The 21,918-nt window shown below is 39.7% G+C and overlaps 1 protein-coding gene and 1 long non-coding RNA gene across 7 annotated transcripts in view; one reads left to right on the top strand and one right to left on the bottom strand.

The window, feature by feature from the left end:
- Nucleotides 1-20,228, bottom strand: part of LOC139760049 (uncharacterized) — a 21,193-nt gene extending 965 nt beyond the window's left edge. The window contains exons 1-5 of one of the 5 annotated variants that reach the window (XR_011715218.1): nucleotides 20,108-20,228; nucleotides 19,823-19,945; nucleotides 4,191-5,037; nucleotides 1,559-2,847; nucleotides 1-454 (exon numbers count right to left, since the gene is read on the bottom strand). The exon at nucleotides 1-454 is cut by the window's left edge and continues 965 nt beyond it. This is a non-coding gene — a long non-coding RNA (uncharacterized lncRNA). The remainder of the gene's footprint in view (nucleotides 455-1,558; nucleotides 2,848-4,190; nucleotides 5,038-19,822; nucleotides 19,946-20,107) is intronic. The other 4 variants (XR_011715221.1, XR_011715219.1, XR_011715222.1 and 1 more) reach the window with 4 other exon arrangements.
- LOC139760048 (uncharacterized) overlaps nucleotides 1-21,918 on the top strand; it is a 37,868-nt gene that overhangs the window by 7,943 nt on the left and 8,007 nt on the right. The window contains exons 1-5 of one of the 2 annotated variants that reach the window (XM_071682808.1): nucleotides 8,252-8,866; nucleotides 14,555-14,699; nucleotides 19,398-19,535; nucleotides 19,830-19,888; nucleotides 20,113-20,251. In XM_071682808.1, the coding sequence (XP_071538909.1) occupies nucleotides 8,611-8,866; nucleotides 14,555-14,699; nucleotides 19,398-19,535; nucleotides 19,830-19,888; nucleotides 20,113-20,251 (737 nt within the window). In that variant the 5' untranslated portion in view covers nucleotides 8,252-8,610. Of the gene's footprint in view, nucleotides 1-8,251; nucleotides 8,867-14,554; nucleotides 14,700-19,397; nucleotides 19,536-19,829; nucleotides 19,889-20,112; nucleotides 20,252-21,918 lie in introns of those variants that run through there. The other variant, XM_071682805.1, reaches the window with a different exon arrangement.

Below are 21,918 nucleotides of genomic sequence, written 5' to 3'. Positions count from 1 at the left end.
ATATAGATAACGCCAAAATGTATCAAGATATAGAACGAGGAACGACAAAATATGTTAAAAACATATTTGATATTTTTTAGTCTTTTGTACTCTACGTCATTCATCTCAATCACTGTTTTATCATATTGTTATATCATTATATTATTATTATTTACTTAAGTAGAAATAAAATATTAAGAGCCCTTCTCACATATCATCAGAAGCTGATAAGGGAAAAATGAACAAACATGTTCACACTGTCTGTACGTTTGAGTCAACGTTTACCTTCTGTGATCACCATCATATCATAATCATTGTTGATCGTCCTCCTGGTGTGTGGCAAACTTGAAACATATTTGATATAAGTTAAGTGTTGCGCATGACGGGTTCTGTCTCGACGTTCAGCACAGTGTTTTGGACTAACTTCTCTACCGCCACACCTAACCATAGGTCACGTGACGTCATATGTTGTGACCTGTAAATGCAACGACTCCATCATTTAATATTCAGTTGATATACGAGTAACACTTCCTTAGCATTACAAAATGAATATTACAGTTTACATCAACTTTTGTGTCATATCCTACGTGTTGTTATGTTTTCTACCATTAGTTGCATGGGTCATTATGTTCTTTATCATACTGTCCTCATTCATCGTGTCACGAGTCATTTCGTCTCGATTGATTAGGTCGGTACCAATCATCCTGAACCATTTAGCCATTCTGTCAGAAGAGCTTGTGGCCTTCCTATAACACACCTGCTACCATCATTATATAATTACCTTGTTTCACATCACAAAACATCTAACAAGCACTGATTCCCTGACACAGAAGATACCAATTTTCATTCTTGATATCAAGTTTGTTACAATGATAAACATATTATTCATTATTTCATAATGCTGACAATTTTAAACAAATGGTGATGTAAACAGATTGTTAGTGTAATTATTATTAGTATACATGATATACGAACTCTCTCCTTCATGGTGCCACCGACCCCATACGTCAGATAAAGAGAAAGGGGAGATTTCCTGTTCAACTTCTGACAGCTAACAAAAAGATTTGTAATTTTGCCTCATAAGATTTTCAAGTTTCATCCTGTGTTTGTGGTTCATGATAATGTGAGTGAATCGTTCGCTGTCCTCCTTGCGTCTGCATTTCTTTAATCTTTATGGATTTGGTTTTGATTTTTCATGTATTTGGTGTTTTAGAATTTCTAGATGAATAATCCAGTCCTATGACTTATACCTAATATCATCGGTGCAATAGAAATAGCTAAACCGATGTCGCTGAGCAATTTTTAAAGCTGTGATATAATTAATGTAAGAGATCTTACAAGGTATCTATTTGAAGAGAGCTTTCTCTTGACTATCCGTACACACGGAAAGAGCAGTGTTGACACCTACAAGGAGTGTGTTGAATTTTCTGAAGACTTTAGACAAAAGCACGAAGAACATCGTTAACACTCCACGTACAGTAAAGCTTTCTCTTCCTATATATATATATATATATATATATATATATATATATATATATATATATATATATATAAATAATCTTTTTCGTTTGTCACTTACTGTTGGTTTGTCAACCAGCCAGCTGTGATCTGTACACCGAAATTCTTCAACAGCATAACAAAATTCCATCATATGCGACTCCAGCCATCAGTCAACCTCAGGGCAGAAAAAGAAAACAATATCATTCATCCATACAGTTACTTCTAGAACTTTTCATTTCTTTTAATGTTTTTCAAGTTAGCCGAGTCTGTATGGACTACCGAATATCATAACCAAGGCTACCTCAACAACGTTATGTATATCTATACCTTAGCCTAAGCCAGGTACCCATTTTATCGACCAACCCCTGGGGAAGGATGAACAGTTGGGTTGACTGTGGACCGACTGATGCAACTAGGATTCGAACCTATGCGCTCGACCCCGAGTGACCTGTGAATGCGTGACGGTCAGCGATACTAACCGCTACAACAGGGAGGATTTCGTAAGCTTTGATTTAGACTTGGAAAGCACCTGAGAGCGTCATGTCGGCCTTCAAATACATGATTTCTGGTTAGGACTTGACTCCCAATATGCAAACGTTAGATATCAGGTAAATCTGTGGTATAGTCCAGAAAACTGATCACCTATTCAAGATGCAAATTTTTTTCAGTCCTTATCGATTCAGAATGATGAATTAGGATTCTTTACTTTGGGGAAACATTTTCACTGAGAGAATTCAAAACTCATATACGTTTCACAAAAAAGTCGAACAAATTTCCCTGCTGTTAAAAGATCATGAATCGCAACAGGGGCTCCTGATCCCTTAAGAAGTCTGCCCCACCAGAAAAGAAGTTAAGTTTCCGGGGAAACATCCACTCCTCGCACAGGGTGTCCTCATGAAAATATAGGTTAAACTGGGTGACCGCTTACTACCCTTGTACATTTGTTGGACAACAACTCCACAGACTCTTCGGTAATTCCGACATGATATTAATCTTCTTATCTTAAAGAAAAACAATGCTAATATTTTGCAGTGAGTTTAGTTAGTGTCACGATGTTTCCTAAAATAGACAAAGGATCCTTCAAGAGTATAGAATATCTCTATTTTTGAGCAGGTGTAAGAAGCTTAACCTTGGGTATGATGCAGAGCCAAGGTTGCTGGTTACATACAACGTTCCTCCTGCCTGCACATACTGAGTGTTTTGTTAAGTGCAAATCTTGTGCAGCACACTTGTTATGATCTGGCTGGATGGGTGTAGGCTGCTCCCTGCCACTTCTGGCACAGGTCAGGTGTGTGTGTTCTTGGGTGTACCATTACTGGCACAGGTCATGCGCGTCGGTACACACACATGATGGATGCACCGCGCTACCTATCAATTAAGAGAAACAGAAAATCAATGAAAGAGATCACAGTTTTAAGAACTGAATGTAAAAGAGAAAATAGAAAAAGAGTAATAGGTAAGGTTGCCATGAAAAAGAATAGCATTCACAGTTTTTGCTCCAGTGTCAATTTGCATAGCTCAAATTTTAATGTATTCTGGTCATCCCTATCTGTGCACCTACCAATGACACATAACACTTGAACAATAAAGCAATCATCCTTTCCATCCTCAACGAAATCTGACACAATTCTGCCAGTCACACACAAGATTTCTTGCAATCGCAGCTGTGTATATTTGTATCATTTTCTGATATAATCAAACCCATTACAAAGACTGAGTATCATGGCCACAGGTCAATTTAGACGTTCTGGAGCAACGATAACAAAGTAGATATAAGGTAAGAAAAAACCTGAATTGCAATAAACTTTATAACGTCACCAGAATTTTTCTATTAAGTGGTGCCCCCTAGATTATGAACGTGACAGCTGTATTGACTGCGTTACCCTGAGCTGCAAAATATCTAATTCTTATGTGAACAAGCCAGTTCTATCTTCTATGACGTGTTTACTACCCTCACATGGACAGTTTTAACATAATTTGTGTGTGTGTGTGTGTGTGTGTGTGTGTGTGTGTGTGTGTTCATGATACCAGACTGACTAGAAAGAAATGACTGATGTTATGTTTCATATTGGCACACCTCCTAAAGACCAGTTACTCTATTGACTCCCCGTCGGGGTCAATCAAACCTGACATAGTGACGCACAGACATGGTGACGTACAGACATAGTGACATACAGACATGGTGACGTACAGACATAGTGACGCACAGACATGCTGACGTAAAGACATGGTGACGTACAGACATCCTAACACAGGTGTATATTTACATAAAGACATGCTAATGTAGAGACATGTTAACATGCACACATTCTAATGTGCACTCATGTTAGAATACAGATATTCTGTCTTACGGACATACCGACGTAGACAGATATGATAAATAAGGGAAGAGAAGTGAACACATGCGGAAAGAAGGAATAAGCATAGACAGAAATATCAAGCATAGTAAAGGCGTTAGAAGAGAGAGAGGAGAAAACATAACCAATGAAAACATGAAACTACAGGACAGTGAGGTAAGCAAGGAAGGTAAACTGATTCATACAAACAAACATAAACAAAGAACCACACGAACAAAGACATATACGTTGACAAAGGACTCAGGTAAATACATGGGCATAAATTGATTATGATTATAAAAGTGATTTCCATTTCTGTTTTGTCTTTGTTGATCTTTCTCATTATTTTGTGGTGCCAGTAAATAAACATAATACCTGCCCGACTGCTGCCGGATACATGAGTCGGGAACATTTCCGCAGCCTGGGATGTGTCGGCCTGCTCGTCGGAGTCCCCGACCTCAGGGAGTTCCCCTCCGGAACAACTGCCGGTCCGCCACTCACAACACCTTTCATCCCTCCGCCCTTATCCGCTGCTGCTAAACTTGCATTGTTGGTCTTAATGAAATAATGAAAGACATGCCGAACCATTTATCATCCAGTTAATCACCTTCTGTCCTGGCTGTTATCTAATCATTATACGTAGTATGTCAGGCAAGGCATTAAGTCACAGGTACAGTCACTACCAGTCAGGGTCACTAGGCAAGTGGTCACCAGCTATAGTTCACCAGGTCATGATGGAACATGTATATAACCCTCAACATATGTTCAGTGGAAATGATAAACAGTTTTTCGAACTTTCATTTTGATCATATGAGTACACTGGAAAAGTTCCTGTACTGGGGGCATCTAGTACGGGTGTGCCTTGTTCCAGTGTGGGAAGTGTTCAGCTTCATAATGGTTTTGCCAGTGGTGAGGCTCTGGGAGCGAGTTAGGAGAGTACACGGTGTGATGACAAGGGGACGTGAGGAGAGGACCCGTCAGCCGTGGCAAGAACCACAAGTATTAAAGAGGATTAGTTTTTTTGTTCCTTAATTTTTGCAACTTTAGTTGTTACATGATTATTACAATTAAAGATAAAAGCCCATTGTCTATTTTAATTATATCATGAGACAAGTGTTCTGACCCTGAGCATCTGACTGGTGAAAGTTCTTTACGGTCCATCACAGTGTGGCAGCAGAATGCCTGTTCCCCGCCACTCAGGAGCAGTTATAACAACAACTATCTGCAAAGAAAATTACAATCTTAAATGTAATTATCACAGTGATAGAATGATAAAATCAAGTAAAAAAAGAGTAATGACTTTTTCATACACTCCTGCTTCCTTTTTGGGAGCCTCTGCGCTTATTGCTCAAAAACGATAAGAACACCGAAATTCTCCATCACGAATGTCGTTTATAACCTGTGTTCAGAATGCGTTCGTTTCCATGATATCTTTTGTGCCAACTATCATGTCTGTGAGCAGTGTAGCAGGACGCGATCCATGAAGCTTGCTACCTCCCTTCAAAACAAAGCAAATCTTATTCCGATAAAAAACGCAGAAAAATCTTCTCCGAATTCCGTTCTGGCTCAGGATCGTGGCATATCTGAGACTTTGACGGTGAGCAAAATTTTGTTTTCATAGTGTATTACTGACATCAGATTTAGCTAAGATATAATTAATAATTCAATTTAGAATGAAAGTTAGTTTCTTACGTGTCTGTTTCTACAGAAATAGTATATTGATCAATAAAAAGATGTAATCACTAATGCTGGCCTCTTATACATTTGTTTATTTCATGTCTTACATAGAAAAACAAGAATAGGATACATATTTCTACTGGCCTGAGAAACCCATATACAGTGGAATTCATATCGACTATGACCACAAAACTAGATGAGAAGGAGGAGCCTCAGTATTAACCTCACTCGATATAAATCCTGGGAAATTAGATCAAAAGTTGAGGCCACGGGGTGATCTGTTATGGTGCACTGAGCAGGTGTGGCACGCGACAGCGCCGGCGCGTGACAAACGGGCGTACCACTGTCAGGCCATACTCCCTTAGGATGTAAGACACGAGGAAATTTCAATGCCAAGCTACAATCCCTCAGAAGCTGCAACACATGAGCGTGCCAGTGGCAGACCACATTCCCTCAGGGGATGTGACAGAATCAACGCTCTAGCATGGTGGTCAAATGGTAAGTTGTCTGAACCCTTGGCAAAGAAAGATGGTATTGCCAACCAGTCTCTCTATGGTAAATGCCAGTATGTCAGTGTGCAATGGAAACTGTTACTCTATGCTTGCTCAGCTCTCATGATAATCTTTTTCTTGCGTAACAACGCCAAATGGCCAGACTGATATATTGATTATCAATTCAATGCATAGTTGACAAAAATATGTATTCATTCCGATGAAGCAGGATATGTTTTTCGGTAGATCTCGAGTTTGTTCAGCAATTCTGAATGTAAGAAAATTGTCTGTCGTTTAATCCTTTTGTAGTTCTATCTTCATAGATCCATTAAATCTCGCGATAACGAATTATATCTATGAATGTGCTGCTCCAGTCGCTCTTCTAGAGAGAGCGTTCTCTAGACAGGAGCCGAATTAAGAATAAGATAGATTTCAACTAAGGACATTAATGACCTCGATGTACACTTGCCTGACTGCTTAGTTCTATTACGTTCCTTTCTAACCCCCAAACAAACTTTATCCCTCGAACCCTTTCCATCTCCTCAGTATCTCTTTATTCACCTCATCATTCTACAATCTCCACCATTAACCACCTAATTAGCCACCTCAGTTTTGACACACTGCACCAACGCCCCATCACCCCTTACCCCCACCCCCGTTGTATACCCGTTGACCACCCACCATCCTCTCATCGCACCTCTTACACACTTTCCCAAGTACCTCATGCAGGAGAACGCATGAAACATATGATCTTCCTAATCAAGGAGGAACATTTTATTGAGAACAAAAACGATAAGTATCATTTTTCTTCATGTCAGCTGCCATTTGTTAGGCTGTCATAAACAGATCTGCGAAAGTAAGAGGTACTGGTGCAGCGTCAATGGTGCTAACAGTGAGAGGTAACATGAGTCATTGCTCTCAGCTGATACCTTTATACTGGATAATTTTGACCAAATCTTCTAGTTCCAAGACACATCACGCACATCACTTTGATGTTATTCTATCTATACTAACAGACGATAGATGTGATAACCATGTGCTGGAGATATGTCTCTTGTGTTTAGTAGTGTGATCCTCTGTCGAAACCCGTGAAGCGAAATATTTGATGAAGTGTTTGGGCAACAACACAGCGCAGGTAATGACATAGGGAACCAATAGCGTGAACTGGTTCTGTTCTCTAGCCTGGTGAGCTGTTCCGGGAAGGGGATGCAGCCATGTGAAGTGGCAGTTCTCCCACTGGAAAAGATCCAGGTCTGTCTTCCGGCGTTTCTACCTCCGAACTCAGTGGAAGAGATGGAGATTATTTTTTGTGGCAATTTGATGACCGGTTTTCTGGCATATTTTCTTTTTCATTTTCTTTAATGTCATACCAACATCCTACTGCATGCTATGTGGCTGGTTTTCTGCTATTCTTGTTAAATGTGCTCTAGTCAACCTGTACTTCCACCACAGACTACATTTTTCAAAGGCATATCTATATCTGCCTTTTAGCATCTTTCATGCGATCAGTGTTCTCCATTATCTGTAGGCAGGTTCACTCGTATTTTTCGATACTTTGCATTCCAGCCCTAATCATTGAGGTTATATATTTCCATTCAAGCACAGAATCTGTTCTACATATGATTCTGCAGCGAGAGTACACGAATTCTGTCTCCTGTCAACATGTATGAGAAGGTAAGGAGGTGGGTGCGGTATAATGCAGGAAGGAGCGTGGACGAGTGGAAAAAAATATCGGGGTAGATGATTGGGATAAGGAGTATCAGGTCTGAGCTGCGTGTCGGGGATGCCCCGGTTACATCAGCTTGTAATTTCACAAGTGGCATCAAACATTTACCGTCAATTTCGGGTCGGTTATCAACATCACTGAAAGGAAAGCATAGGTCAGTGATGACCCCTTTTCATCCCTCGTGCCGGAATGTTTATTCCACAATAGAGCGAAGCGGAACTGTTGCCGCAACTCGTTTGTAAGCGCGAGCGGACGTGACGTCATCCCGCCCAACGGGACACATTGAATGTAGGCGTCAAGGGATGCGGCACTACCATAAAGACCGAGGGGTCCTGCTGCAGTGCTAGGCTGTCATGTTGATCCCGAGTCTCACACTAGCAGCGTCACTTCCCCGTCCACTACTCCTGGGTTCCTCATCACCTCCGTCTCACATACGTATGTTTTCTACAACAACATGAATGTAGACTCTGATCATCCTGTGACCTATGATATGAAGAGCAACACCTTAGGTATGAGGCCGTGATCAGTGAGACGTCCTGGAAAGAGACAAAGATATATCCTCTGAAAAAAGGATTTCTATCTGCATGTGATTTTCAACAGAAAATAGAAAGTAAAGGTGGAAGAGCGTCGGGGCAGGAGGAGGGGAATGAGGTTGGGGAGCGTGAAGGGGAGGTGCCTGAGTTGTGGGTGTAGCTCCGCTGTGCCTCGGGGTGCAGTGTCTCCAGTGTGCACAGTATCCACTGGGGTCCTGCCAGGAACACCCTGGATACACCTCTCTCAGTGAACTCGTCAGGTTCTTGTGTCATGATGACCAAAAGTTGTAACCAAAGTATTAGCGCATGAATCTCAACCATAACTAGTCACTTTCATCTCTGAGAACCAAAGTGACCCTAAGGGAACAATGCCAACCAGGCGAAGCAGCCGAGTGCCGCGACCAACCGTGCTTGTGTTGTCGTGGGCTCTGCTGACAACCAGAGGCCTCTGTATTTACCTCGACAACGGGAAGGTGACATCAGGTAACAACTATGGAGGATATGGCTATCAACATATCCTAGTGGAAGAACTGCAAGGATCTGGCGCCTACTCTGGTGGAAATAACGAGTACTGGAGCGGCTCCGGCAGCAGGCCAGGCAATCACTGGCACTGGCCTGGCAGAGGTACAGTATCTCAAGTTATCGAAATGAATTGCTTGAGCTTATGTATTTACAATGACTTTTTATCAGTTGCTGTTGCTGTAGTGGTGTCTTCAGCAGTTGCTGCTGAGAACATTAGCAGTCATATCAAATTTGGCCATATGATTTTGGTAACACTTTTTTTGTAATAAGGAAAAATAGCGACAATGAAACAGGAAGTTTGGGAGTCTTGCTTGTCTTGGTGCTTACGACTATGACACCTGGTCTGAGGTCAGTTGGTTTCTGTTATCATCAAGTTGGTGAACATGGTCTGGTTCATTAGATTGTATAGTAAGATGAGCTGACTTGTATGAGATATGTTAATCTCAATGATCAGGTTAGCTTACCGGGGATCATGTCAGATGGTGTTTATGATCACGTCGGATTATATATCAGGTCAAATATTGTTGATACAATCCACTTGTCTTGAATCGTCCTGATTACATTTCGAATATATTCTATACATATCAAGTGATTTCTAAACTACACATGCAATCAATTTTCAGCAGAAAGGGATCGTTTAATTTGTTAAGTTTGAGCAAAATTCCCTTTGTGAGTCTATGTCTGAATAGAAACTGCAAAAGAAAAAAACTCAATGACGTCTTTGCAGTAAGCGTAAGGAACAACCGGATGGATACCCATCAAATGTATGACCAGCCTGAAAGAGGTGGCTACTTAACCTTTTTGTAAATAATCTCATCGTTAGCTTGTGCGGAGTTGATAAAAATGACCATACGGCAGGATAAGAAAAAAGTTAACATTTGTTACGTTGAAGTATATCTGGCATTAAGAATTACCCTTGGTGGCAATGACCTACAAGATTTACGGTTGTTAATACAACAAATTTTAACACGAAAGACGATTCATAATTAACAAAACCATTACCAAGTAAGCTTCTGATATGAAGCATCGAAATTTTCATAAGTTCACAAAAGTCTCCATCTTCATGACCACCTTCCTCCTCAAAAGTGAACAAAGAAAAAGTTGTTTTCTAACGGTAATGATTTGAAAGATCCAAAAGATGAACACGTAGATATACCCATTCATATTTACTAAAGAAAATTCATTTTCATTCGCCATTGTTGAATGGTGAATTAGGGCTGTTTATATAGCGGTACTTTGAATAATTATGTAAAACAAGTTAGCGAGGAAATTATAAATTGACACATCTTTTTATCTATAAAAGCATACAATGGCCTTTGACCCCTTTTCCCATCGTAATTTTCCTTTCTTTGGTGAAATAAGACTAGTCTAGTCATAGTCCAAGAATGATAATGGGACTTTCACTTAACACTGAAACTTACTTCAATAGCGACAGCCAATATGACTGATTCACAAAATAAAAGACAAAAAGGACAAAACACACAATCTGTGATGAATTTTTGTGTGACAAGAAAAGCTTCGAATCCCAGGTTGATTTCAAGGAAATAATACTTTTTCGCACGAATTGATCCAAGAGTAGATTCATGATCGAGGAAAAAATGAAATCTGATATGAATCATTTCATGAACAGAGAACCTAAACTTAATCATGCAATCAATCGTTTGCTCAATCATGTCCAGAGGGTTTCTGAAATGCACTCTGAGCCTTCGCTTTTTTCTGTCATTTGATATCAAATGCAATTAACATTTGGTTACAATCAATACTTGGCAGTTAGATATTCTGAATGAAATGAATATTTGGTGCTCCATGAATAGGTTTGATAATGTCCCAGTAACTATCACAGTGAGCTCAGTATCAGAAATGAAAATTTCTCGCCCATAAAATGGTTTCTGTTAATCAGTTTCCTCAAACACATGGGTTTATGCCTAAACGTTCTCTTTAATACAATTAAAATCTTAGAAAATGGATCCGAGTGGCGATAAAGCAACACCTAACTTATCTGTTCTTATGCTGGTGGCACTGAATGTTCTTATACACTTCTTTGGGTGTTTGGCATCAGCTAATGAAGCAAGCGAGCTATTTCAGCATGATACATAATAAGGCTTTGATAAAAGTAAGAAGCACACGCTGGGAATTGATGCAGATTTCTTGTGGGATCTACACTTTAAAATGATTTTAATTGAATTCAGTTTCAACTTTTTACTCCGTAAAAAAAAGTTAAGGAATGGGATCCTAGTACTGTCACAAGGCACCTACGCATAATGTTACCAGATGTATGTGGTAAGTGTCAGTATGATCTAATACAGCATATATATTAAGTGTATACAACGAATCTAACAGAACACCTCTTTTAGTCGCCTTCTACGACACGCTGGGAATAAATCGATAACGAGAGATATTTCGATATCCTGAAACAGACGGTGAATACTTTAATGATCAATGCTGTTTATCGTATTGGTTGAGACTAATGATAAGATCATCATTCGCATATGTGACAGTCACAATGAACTGAGAAACGGTTTAGTTGTGAACACATTACAATTTTTGCGACAGTCAGTGTGGAACTGAGAGAGTATGGTTGTAAACACATTACATTTACTGTTTTCTTTTTATGTCTAACCCCAATAACCGCGATATAATAAGGGCAAATGTATTCCCCATGCAGCCGACACCGTTGGTGCGACAGAGGGAGGGTGTGTACTGGGGTCTGAGTGTAGCATCAAAGCACTGATTTGCCACCTTCCTGCCTCACATAACACCTGGCCTCCTCTTGCCGAGTGTCACACGGCAGGCGCGATGCCGTTACTACCTGGCTCCCCGCCAGCCTCACTGCTCTACACCCTGTTATCTTCTCTAATATAGTGATGTCTATATGGGTTAACTTATGATGCCTTCATAACTCTGACATCTGTTATGAATTTACGGTAAGATATGATTAATAGCAGTTACAGGTTGTAGAACAGAAATAATTCCCACCTACGATTTCCGCCTACATATGTATCTGTGAACGTTTGTGAGTGACAGGAGTATCATGAAACTCGTCTCTGTGTGTGCTTGTTGGTATCTTTGTCTCTCTGTAGATCTGTCATTTACGTGTTACGAACGAACATTCAGACATGTAATGTTGAACAATGACGGAAAGGATGAAATAGTATTAGAAATGCATTCAAGGGAGCAGTTAGAAAAACATGTTGAGGTAGAGAGTTGTACTGATTTGGTTAATATAACATAATTTCACATACCAAAATGAAATATGCCATTTTATTATTCATTTCGACTGACGCTGCTTCCTTCTGAAGAAAATTAGTGGAAGTGATTGCAGGTAGTGAGGCCGTCATGATGCAAAGCAGTGTGGCAAATACTGTCGTATATCTTCATAATAATCACGTCTAAGTTGCTGGTTCGAGGTGACTCCAGATACGTAAATGTTTATTAGCAGTTCTCTTTCTAATGTACTCTTGACCATTGTATCTATATTCACCATTTTGGTCATAATAGGAAAAACCAAGGATGTTATCTCCTTCAAGGAGATTTATTCTCGTATAAATGAATTATTTTGTATGAAAATTAACCTTGTTTTGTCTGCCTAAGAACTGACCTACAAAGACAGCTGATACCAGTTCATGTTCCAGGCCAGGCAAGAATATCTGAAATTATTCAAAAGTTAAAGTATGGCGAGGAAACAAACAGATAAACTAGATGTTATACACTGTTATGAAATGTTATACAATGGAATTCTTTTCAGTTCCTTTGTATAACATTTGAAAGGCAATAACACCTATCTGGTACACGCAATGTTACTTCTTAATATTAGCGACCCAACCCAGCAGGGAGACGGAAGAGGAGTCAGTTTGTAAAGGTGCATTGCTTCACCAGAGTTATAACAAGCATAGGCTAGCATGACAGGGATGTTGCTCTTCAAATATAGGAGGAAAAGGTTGTGGCATTTTTGTGCTCTTGCAATAAGCTCACTTGAGAATTTCAAGTAAGTTCGCAAATTTGAATATCTAAGGAAATCCTATATTTGGAAGAGTTACCGATGATAGTTACTAAAGAGGAAAGATGCTTGAAAATGTTCTCACTGGCGAAAAATGGCTCGTAATTCAAATTTTCGATACACAAATTTCTCCAGTGTAGAGTATTTGAGAAATCAGAAATGAAAAAGAAAGTGACATGGAGTGCAGATATATGATAGAGAGTAGTGGAGCAGAGCAGTGAAAGAGTTATGAACGTTGATATCACCTTTGCAATTTGTTCATGGAAGGAGGAGGGGAGGAGAAATGAAGGAAGTTGAAATACGTTGCTGAAAGTTTTAGAAATATGTGAAGATGTGAGAAAATATTTGTCAGAGCTACATAACGGTGGCCAAGATGAGAATTTACCATACAGACCAGAATCATTAGTATTTTGAGCAACTGTTCCATATCTACAAGTCGTATTGTCGCCATTTTGGAGTGATGCATATATATACCTTGGTTGGCTCTTCATCCACCCCTCTTTTACCCCGAGTGAAATCAAAGTCCTTCAGCTTATAAACTCTCCTGCTATCGCTTCTCTTCAGCCAACCCTTTCCATTCCAGGTTATGTTGCTATTCTTTAAGTTCTACAGGTGTTATTCTGGCTATTGCTTTCATGAGCCGCCTACCTGTATGTGTCCCAGACCCTATAACCGCAGCACGCGACTGGGTGTTTTTTCCTATTGTTTTTGTGTGCAAACCAGCCATACGAGAATAGTCGGTTAAGCTAGCTCCTTTTCCATAGCCTTTCCAGTCAAATCTACAAACATCATAGGAGTTTAGATTGATCCTCATTGTGTTTTCCTCTCTGGTAATACGATGATTTTAACCTTTTCAATCGACATTGATTCGATTTGGGTGTACGTTTGCTCTTGCATGTCGTGTACTATAGAATAAAACCACCAAAAGCTACAGTAGCACATGGGATAAAGGCAAGAGATGAGGTGGGTGAGTCACTTTTTTTCTTCTTTGTCAAAGGGAGGATTTGGTGGGAAAGGTACGTGTAGTAGTCATCTTCCACTTCCATGAACTGATGGAAATAGTTAAAGATATATGTTCCTATAACTTAGTAATGAAGAATATCAGTAACTGCAAAGAGGCACTTCTAAACTATAAGGAGTCATCTAATCCTGGAATTTTGTTAAGATTCTGAGTTTCAGGAAGCAGACAAAATATTGCAGACATAACATCCACGAGGGTATGATCACTAAGAAGGGTTAGCGTAATTGCGTTGTGAGTGAAAAAGTTATCAGGGTGAAACACTGAGTTCCTCATAAACATGATTCAAAAATTTATATGTAGGGACGCACTGGCAACGCTAAATCTAAGGCAAGGAATGTTTACATAACGAATAGAGAAGTTTAGTACTAACTTATTGAATGTGGAAACACTTGAGTTTTACAGAATAAGAATAGTTTTGTATAGATTGTTGTTGATGTATCTTAATTGATTTTGTGGAAAAAATCTGTACTACAAAGTACACTCTTGGCTATCTTCCAGTACTATATGTTTATGTCGGACTTGGTCTCTCTCTCTCTCTCTCTCTCTCTCTCTCTCTCTCTCTCTCTCTCTCTCTCTCTCTCTCTCTCTCTCTCTCTCTCTCTCTCTCTCTCTCTCTACGGCGAGTGCTACGCACTAAGTCTCTCACATGTAAATACATAGTTTTAAGTACTTAAGTACTAGTAAGAAATAGGTATTCCTCAACTATTTATGAGCCTCTTTTTTTATCTTTATCTCTCTCTTGCACCTTAACTTACTTTCCCGTCACCTGCAGGTCGAGGGTGCTACGACCTGGTCAAGACACGAGAGAGGATCGACCGAAGGTTCATAATCCAGGGCAAGGTACTGAGGACGAGGGACAGACGCGAATGTGAGCAGGAGTGTGACCAGGAGCGACGCTGTAAAGGATTCAATTACCGGTCAGGAACATAGCCTCTTACACTACAGTACATCATTTTCTCCTCAGTGTAAACTACATTCAAGCTCTGACAGTGATTATAAGTACATGATTTTTCTTCTAATAAACTGATCACTAAAGAGATGGATATACCAACAAACAACGTTGCCAGTAAGAAGACTATTGAGTATACTAGAAATTACTTCTGGTTATACATAATGTTGGAGACTCTACTCCTTCCTTCTCGTTTATGATATTGGAATATTTTGCCAATTTTTGTTGTTATAAACAAAGGAGTCCCGTGAGTTTAAAAACGGTAATCTATTAGTTTTGATAAGGTTAGAGAAAAGGAAAAACTGTAAGGAAGAATTCTCCACTTAATTGTTTTTCTGTGAACATTTACGTAGATGCATTATATATATATATATATATATATATATATATATATATATATATATATATATATATATATATATATATATATATTTTCTTTTTCTTTCTTTCAAACTATTCGCCATTTCCCGCGTTAGCGAGGTAGCGTTAAGAACAGAGGACTGGGCCTTGGAGGGAATATCCTCACCTGGCCCCCTTCTCTGTTCCTTGTTTTTTTTTTTTTTTTTTTTTTTTCCAAAAGAAGGAACAGAGAAGAGGGCCAGGTGAGGATATTCCCTCAAAGGCCCAGTCCTCTGTTCTTAACGCTACCTCGCTATCGCGGGAAATGGCGAATAGTATGAAAAAAAAAAAAAAAAAAATATATATATATATATATATATATATATATATATATATATATATATATATATATATATATATATATATATATATATTGATATGAACATGTGTGTGTGTGTGCCCACATGTTCGTCTATATATATGTGTGTGTCTTTGTGTAAGTGCTATTTCATGTTAGGACGAGGGCCAGGGCCTTCCTCCGATATCGGCTCGGATTTCACTTCCCTGACCGAACCATTAGGCCTGCTGTCTTCCCATACCTCCGAGAAGAAAACCAGATGGCCACGCCGGGCCATCAATCCAGTCAACCACAACACTTGGACCTTTCATCCGAGGCACCAGGTCAAGTTGGGAGGTCATAATATACATATATATATGTATATATATATATATATATATATATATATATATATATATATATATATATATATATATATATATATATATATATATACATATATACATATATATATATATATATATATATATATATATATATATATATATATATATATATATATATATATATATATATATATACATGTATATATATATATGTATATATATATATATATATATATATATATATATATATATATATATATATATATATATATATATATATATATATATATATATATATATATATATATATATATATATATATATATATATATATATATATATATATATATATATATATATATATATATATATATATATATGAGAGATCATCCTTTGGGATAGGGGAGAAGAATACTTTCCATGTATTCCCTGCCTGTCGTAAAAGGCGACTAAATGTGGTGGGATCGGGGGGTTGGAAATCCTCTCCTCCAGTTTTCATTTGTTCAAAAAAAAGGAACAGAGAAGGGGGCCAAGTGAGGATTTTTCCTCTGGGGCTCAGTCCTCTGTTGCTGACGCTACCTCGCTATGGAGAATGAAGAATATATATATATCTATATATCTATATATATATATATATATATATATATATATATATATATATATATATATATATATATATATATATATAAATCAAATTATCACCACACGCTTGTGTAGTTGCTGTGTCTCTCCTCTCTACTCCACTCTCCCCAACTTCATCTTATATTAAGAACCACGGCAACTCCCTCTTACCCTACTAAGGCTGGACCCAGGTTGTGGCAATCTCAGCTATTTTTTGTTTTCTTAGATACGTTTTCTTCTTGGCCCAGACAGATGAAAATATTGATCAGAGTTTAAAGATAACAGTTTAGTAACTAAAGAGAGGAAGATTTAAATTAGTTTAGATTGAGCACCGCTCATATTAATTTTGCATCCCGAAGCTGTGAAGACATCACGTAACTGACTAGATTTCGAGAGAGAGAGAGAGAGAGAGAGAGAGAGAGAGAGAGAGAGAGAGAGAGAGAGAGAGAGAGAGAGAGAGAGAGAGAGAGAGAGAGAGAGAGAGAAATATAGTGTTGACTAGGTTATACAGAGGTGTCTTCTTTCATCATTTTGGTGCAAAATGTGCCATTGACATTTTCCTTTTGAGAATGAATTACATAATAGGAGAAATGTTGGATCGATTTACCACAGTATTGAGTCAGGGCTGAACAGCTAACACTGCGGAAACATGATGTGTGTCAGGAGGTCATCTTTTGTATGTTATCCTACCTGATAACATCACCCGACACCTCATTAGCATACCCACACAATTTTAAAATAACATTCACTTACAACAGTTGAACAGCTTGGCTACAGTTTTGCTCACAGTAGGCATCAGCGTCTGAGGGTAAGAACTAAGTCTTCAGCTCAGGTCCGCCTCATTCAGCAGGTAAAAGAGAAGGCTGACCCTGGAGTGTTCACTTGCGGCTACTTCATCCCTTAGAAAATCAGTCTCCCACGTGCACACATGTACATATTTCCTACGTGCACACACGTACATATTTCCTACGTGCACACACGTACATATTTCCCACGTGCACACACGCACATATCTCCCACGTGCACACACGTACATATCTCCCACGTGTACACACATACATACCTCCCACGTGCACACACGTACATTTCTAACTAGAAGTCATTTCTCACTCCTCTTTTTTCATAAGAACAACAATATCTTTTTTTACAATGGGAAATAACTCCTTTGATTGATCTTATCAAATAATCATTTATATCATAAACATATTCATCATGAAGTCTCCCGACCGTAACAAAGACAGGAGGTCTTTTTAGCAGCCTGTGATTGTCTCAGGTCATTAGGCAACACAAACAACAACGCTGATAATCTTACTGTATCAGAGAAATCATACAATAATACGTTGACTAAATAAGATCATAAGATATTGATATGGATGGCAGCACCGGTACTCATTGTCTCGTTTCTTATTTTTTTTCTGTGCTCATGTTAGGAAAATCCATGATGCTACACTCATCCATGAGTCAGGAACCCAACACAAACCACACATACTCAGCAGCTACCAAAGTTTATTGTTTATATTTCTAATGCAGGTATTTCACTTATTCTAAAGGCTGTGTCAAACATTCCTGTAATCAATGTGAAGCGTTTTCAATCTGCCTCGCCATTTAAGAAGTTTCATACTATTTTTAAAAACTTTGATATACTTTGATAAAATGAAAAATTCATGAATGTGGAAAAATACTAAAACTATATAAAACTACTGTTATCACTGTTATCATCATCATCGTTATGATAACGTTTGTATGGCCATAAATAAGGTCCCAGAGGACTGGCAGGTTGCATTTATCTTGCCTTTATTTAAGGCAAGGGAGAAAAAAGTAATATTCGAACTATAGATACATAAATGGCCTCAGTAAAGGTAAAGGATTAGAGGACTTGTTTGCTTTGAAGAATCTGTGTAGAAAATACTTGGGAAAAGAGAACGAATTCTTCGGAGCATTTACGAATGTGGAACAAACGTATAGTAGGGATGATAGAGACCTTGTGAAAGGCACGACGAATATATTAGGTACATGTCAAGTTTTTTGGTGCAGTGAGGAGTTTTTGCCAGGATGATAAGGTACATGTGTAAGTAGGGAAGGTGGAGGGTAAATTATTCCTCGTGAAAATGAATCTGCTTCAAGGATGTGTCATGTCACAATGGTTACCTGATCAGCTTAAGGACGAGGACAGGGGTGAAGGAGGTGAATGAAAAGATTTTAGAACAAAGGGTGAATCTCAGTATGTTGGAGTTTGTGGGAAAGGTAAGGGAGGCTAATCAATTGCTGTTTACGATGATGAAACTGGTGACGGAGTTTGGGAGAGTGTTGAAGGGAGCATTTTGAAAGTGAAATTGAACAAAAGCAAGTCATGAACTACAGCAAAGTGATGAAACAGGATGGTTTAAGTGTAAGTCTAAACTGAGGGATCTGGAGGAAGCGGAGTGCTCTCGGCACCTATCGGTGGACGTGGCAGTGGATGGAAAAATAAAGTCTGAAGTGAGTCATAGGTTGAGAGGAGCTAAAGCCCTTGGTGGATCAAAGGGTACGTGGAAGGAGAGGTCATTGTTTGCTCGGACAAAGATGTGTGTGTTGGAAGAAATAGCACTCCTAACAGTGTTGTACAGACTTGAATTTTGAGTACTGAATGCAAACGAAAGGAAGAGGGTGGACGTACTAGACATTAGATACCTGAGGCATGAGTTGGGCTGATCGTTTAAGGGATAGCGAAGTGTTATTAGTGGGCTGATCCAGGATAGATTAAAAGGTCAGGGTAAACCATGGTTTGGTCTGTGGGGCTTGGCTGTGAATGGTAGGTAGATGTCAGTGTATTATACACAACACCTAATGAGCGAATGTGTGCAAGTGCGGCCTTTGCGCGTTTGTTCCTGATTCCACCTCACGAAGACAGTAGAAACAATCGGATGAATGATACTCTTTTAATGATAATGATAATGATGATGATAATAATGACAATAATAATAATGATAATAATGATGATAATATCATGAGAGTAAAATCTATGATTTGACTGTCGTGGTAGGTTCAAGACCCTGGGTTACGACCAGTACAGGGACAACTGTGAGCTGAGCAGCCAGGACGCCAGCAGCAGCTATGACTTCACCTGGGACGACGACTTTGACTTCTACGAAAAGAAGTTCGACGACGACGATTGTTACGCGTGAGGAACTGTTTGATTTTAAGGGATTTACTTGTTGTGTATGTTTCGTTAAGTACATGTAGACACACACACACACACACACACTCACACACACACACACACACACACACACACACACACACACACACACACACACACACACACACACAACAGAGCAGCCTTGAAACTGTAAAGATAACCTGGACAAAGGTTCCTAGGGTTTTGCACGCATAATGATGATATATGTATGAAGATGAATTATATGTATAAAGATGGATTATATGAATTTCCATATAACTATATCTGACCTGGCAGCGGCGGAGGAGGGGGAGGAGGAGGAGGCGGAGGATATGGCAACCATGGAGGAAGGAATGGTAAGTCGGCCCCTTTTCTGCTATCCGGTTTACTTCCTCATCACTAGACTACATCAGCTATGACAGACAATATTTATTATATGCTTCCGTTATCTCTCACACTTTGTAACATATACATTACTATACATCAGAGTATACCATATAAATCCCTGGGACATAATGTGGTTCCCTTACGTAGTATTTTGCCGAAGCTACTCTAACCCTTGCCCGTTCACTCACCCCAGAGTGCTTCCGCCTGGCGGAGACGGAGACGGCGATGGAGGGGCGGGTGATCCGTGACCGCTTCTACGCACATGACATCCGGGACTGCGAGCGAGAGTGTGAGCGCTCACGACGTTATACCTGCAAGACTTTCACCTATAGGTAGGGTGGCCGTGCTCCAGGAGTCTTAGTAGGCCACATGGAGTGTAGGATGAAGCAAATGTGGTCTCTATAGACATTCTTGACGCGCGGTAGATATAAAACTAAAAATAGCAAAGTGTAATCTAGCGTTGTGATGATGGACTGGAGGATAGCCTGTGTAGAGAAGTGAGCTTGTAGCTATAATGCCTGGAGACTTATCCATTAATTTTCCAAGTCGGGGATTTTTTTTCGTTTAGAACTGTTTTGTGTGTTTGCTTTTGAGTTCATGTATCTAGTTTGTATTGCAGCGTTTACATGTACGTCCGTTCATGAATATTTGTGTTACAATTCGGATCTTGATATAGACTTTTACTTCTCTCTCTCTCTCTCTCTCTCTCTCTCTCTCTCTCTCTCTCTCTCTCTCTCTCTCTCTCTCTCTCTCTCTCTCTCTCTCTCTCTCTCTCTCTCTCTCTCTCTCTCTCTCTCTCTCTCTGCATTAGAGTTATAACCCCTGTCTCCCATGTCTCTCCTCAGACTAGGTATTCCTGGTTAGGTGAAATCATTCATTCCTTTTCCATGTCGTTGACTTCACTAGGTCAATACTATGGCGATATACACAAAGACAGGAGAAGGTAGACCAGGCACAAGATGGTGATGGTGCCTCAGTGGTGGTCCTGGAAGGCAGTCCATCAACCGGGTGAGTCAAGACGAGCTGTCCGCTGGTTATTGCGTCATCTCTGCCCTGGTTCCATGGACAGTGCACTCAGATGCTCCTCAAGACACTTTTGACACTGGGTATTTTGCCTCTTGTATGTGTTGAAAACAGAAGGTTGTAACGTTTTGGTTATTATCTCTCGTCACCTCCCGGATGTCGTCTTCAAATGTTGCTGTGTCACGGGTCACAGCAGCTCAGTGATTGCCTGGAGATAATAGGCAGGTAGTTTTCTGTCTTCTGTGGAGAATGTGACACAAACTTACTGCCTAGAGGGACATTCCGTAATACAGAGAGCTAGTAGTTATAATATAAGTTGTAGCTCTAAATACTTTACAACTTTACCGATTCAATTAATTACCATTGGATTTGTTTTATTTGAGTTGTGTTTAGCGCTGAGATGCACAACCATTTGTGGGGTGTGAGGCTGGAGGGCAAGAGGTAGGCAGAGAGGCGGTGCTACTGAGGAGAAAGGGAAGGAGGGAGGGAGGAAAGGACAAAGAGCTTTTAACGGAGGGAGGGAAGAGGATTTCTCCTGAGGGAAGGGAAAACGGAAGAGGTGCTGGAGGGGGAAAGGGTGCTGCCGAAGAAGGAGGGCATGGCTGGTGAGAGAAGGAGGGAGGAAATACTGGCGAGGGAGGGCAGGAGGAGGCTTCAATGCGGTATGGAGGGAGGGAGGAAGTGCTGGTGAGGGAGGAAGGGAGGGATGAGGTGCGGTTCACGGTGTGCCTGCGTATGTAGGTCATGGCTCGCGGGGATAACTTTCACCAGGGTCGCACGACCATCTCCGGTATGTCCTACTCTCTCAGGTGCCCACACACTGCATGTACATCGTTATGAAGCAGCATCTGAGGTGTGCCAACAACAGTATACCAATGATTACAAACTAGTTTACGATACAACTTAACCCACACTGTTATAGATGAACTGAGAGAGGTGCACATCCAACAACTATAGAAGTATGTCGGGTGAGACC

The sequence above is a fragment of the Panulirus ornatus genome, chromosome 35, assembly GCF_036320965.1.
Source record: "Panulirus ornatus isolate Po-2019 chromosome 35, ASM3632096v1, whole genome shotgun sequence".
NCBI lineage: Eukaryota > Metazoa > Arthropoda > Malacostraca > Decapoda > Palinuridae > Panulirus > Panulirus ornatus.
Note: the sequence above shows the minus strand (reverse complement) of the source record. Positions and strands in the feature narration are given on the sequence as shown.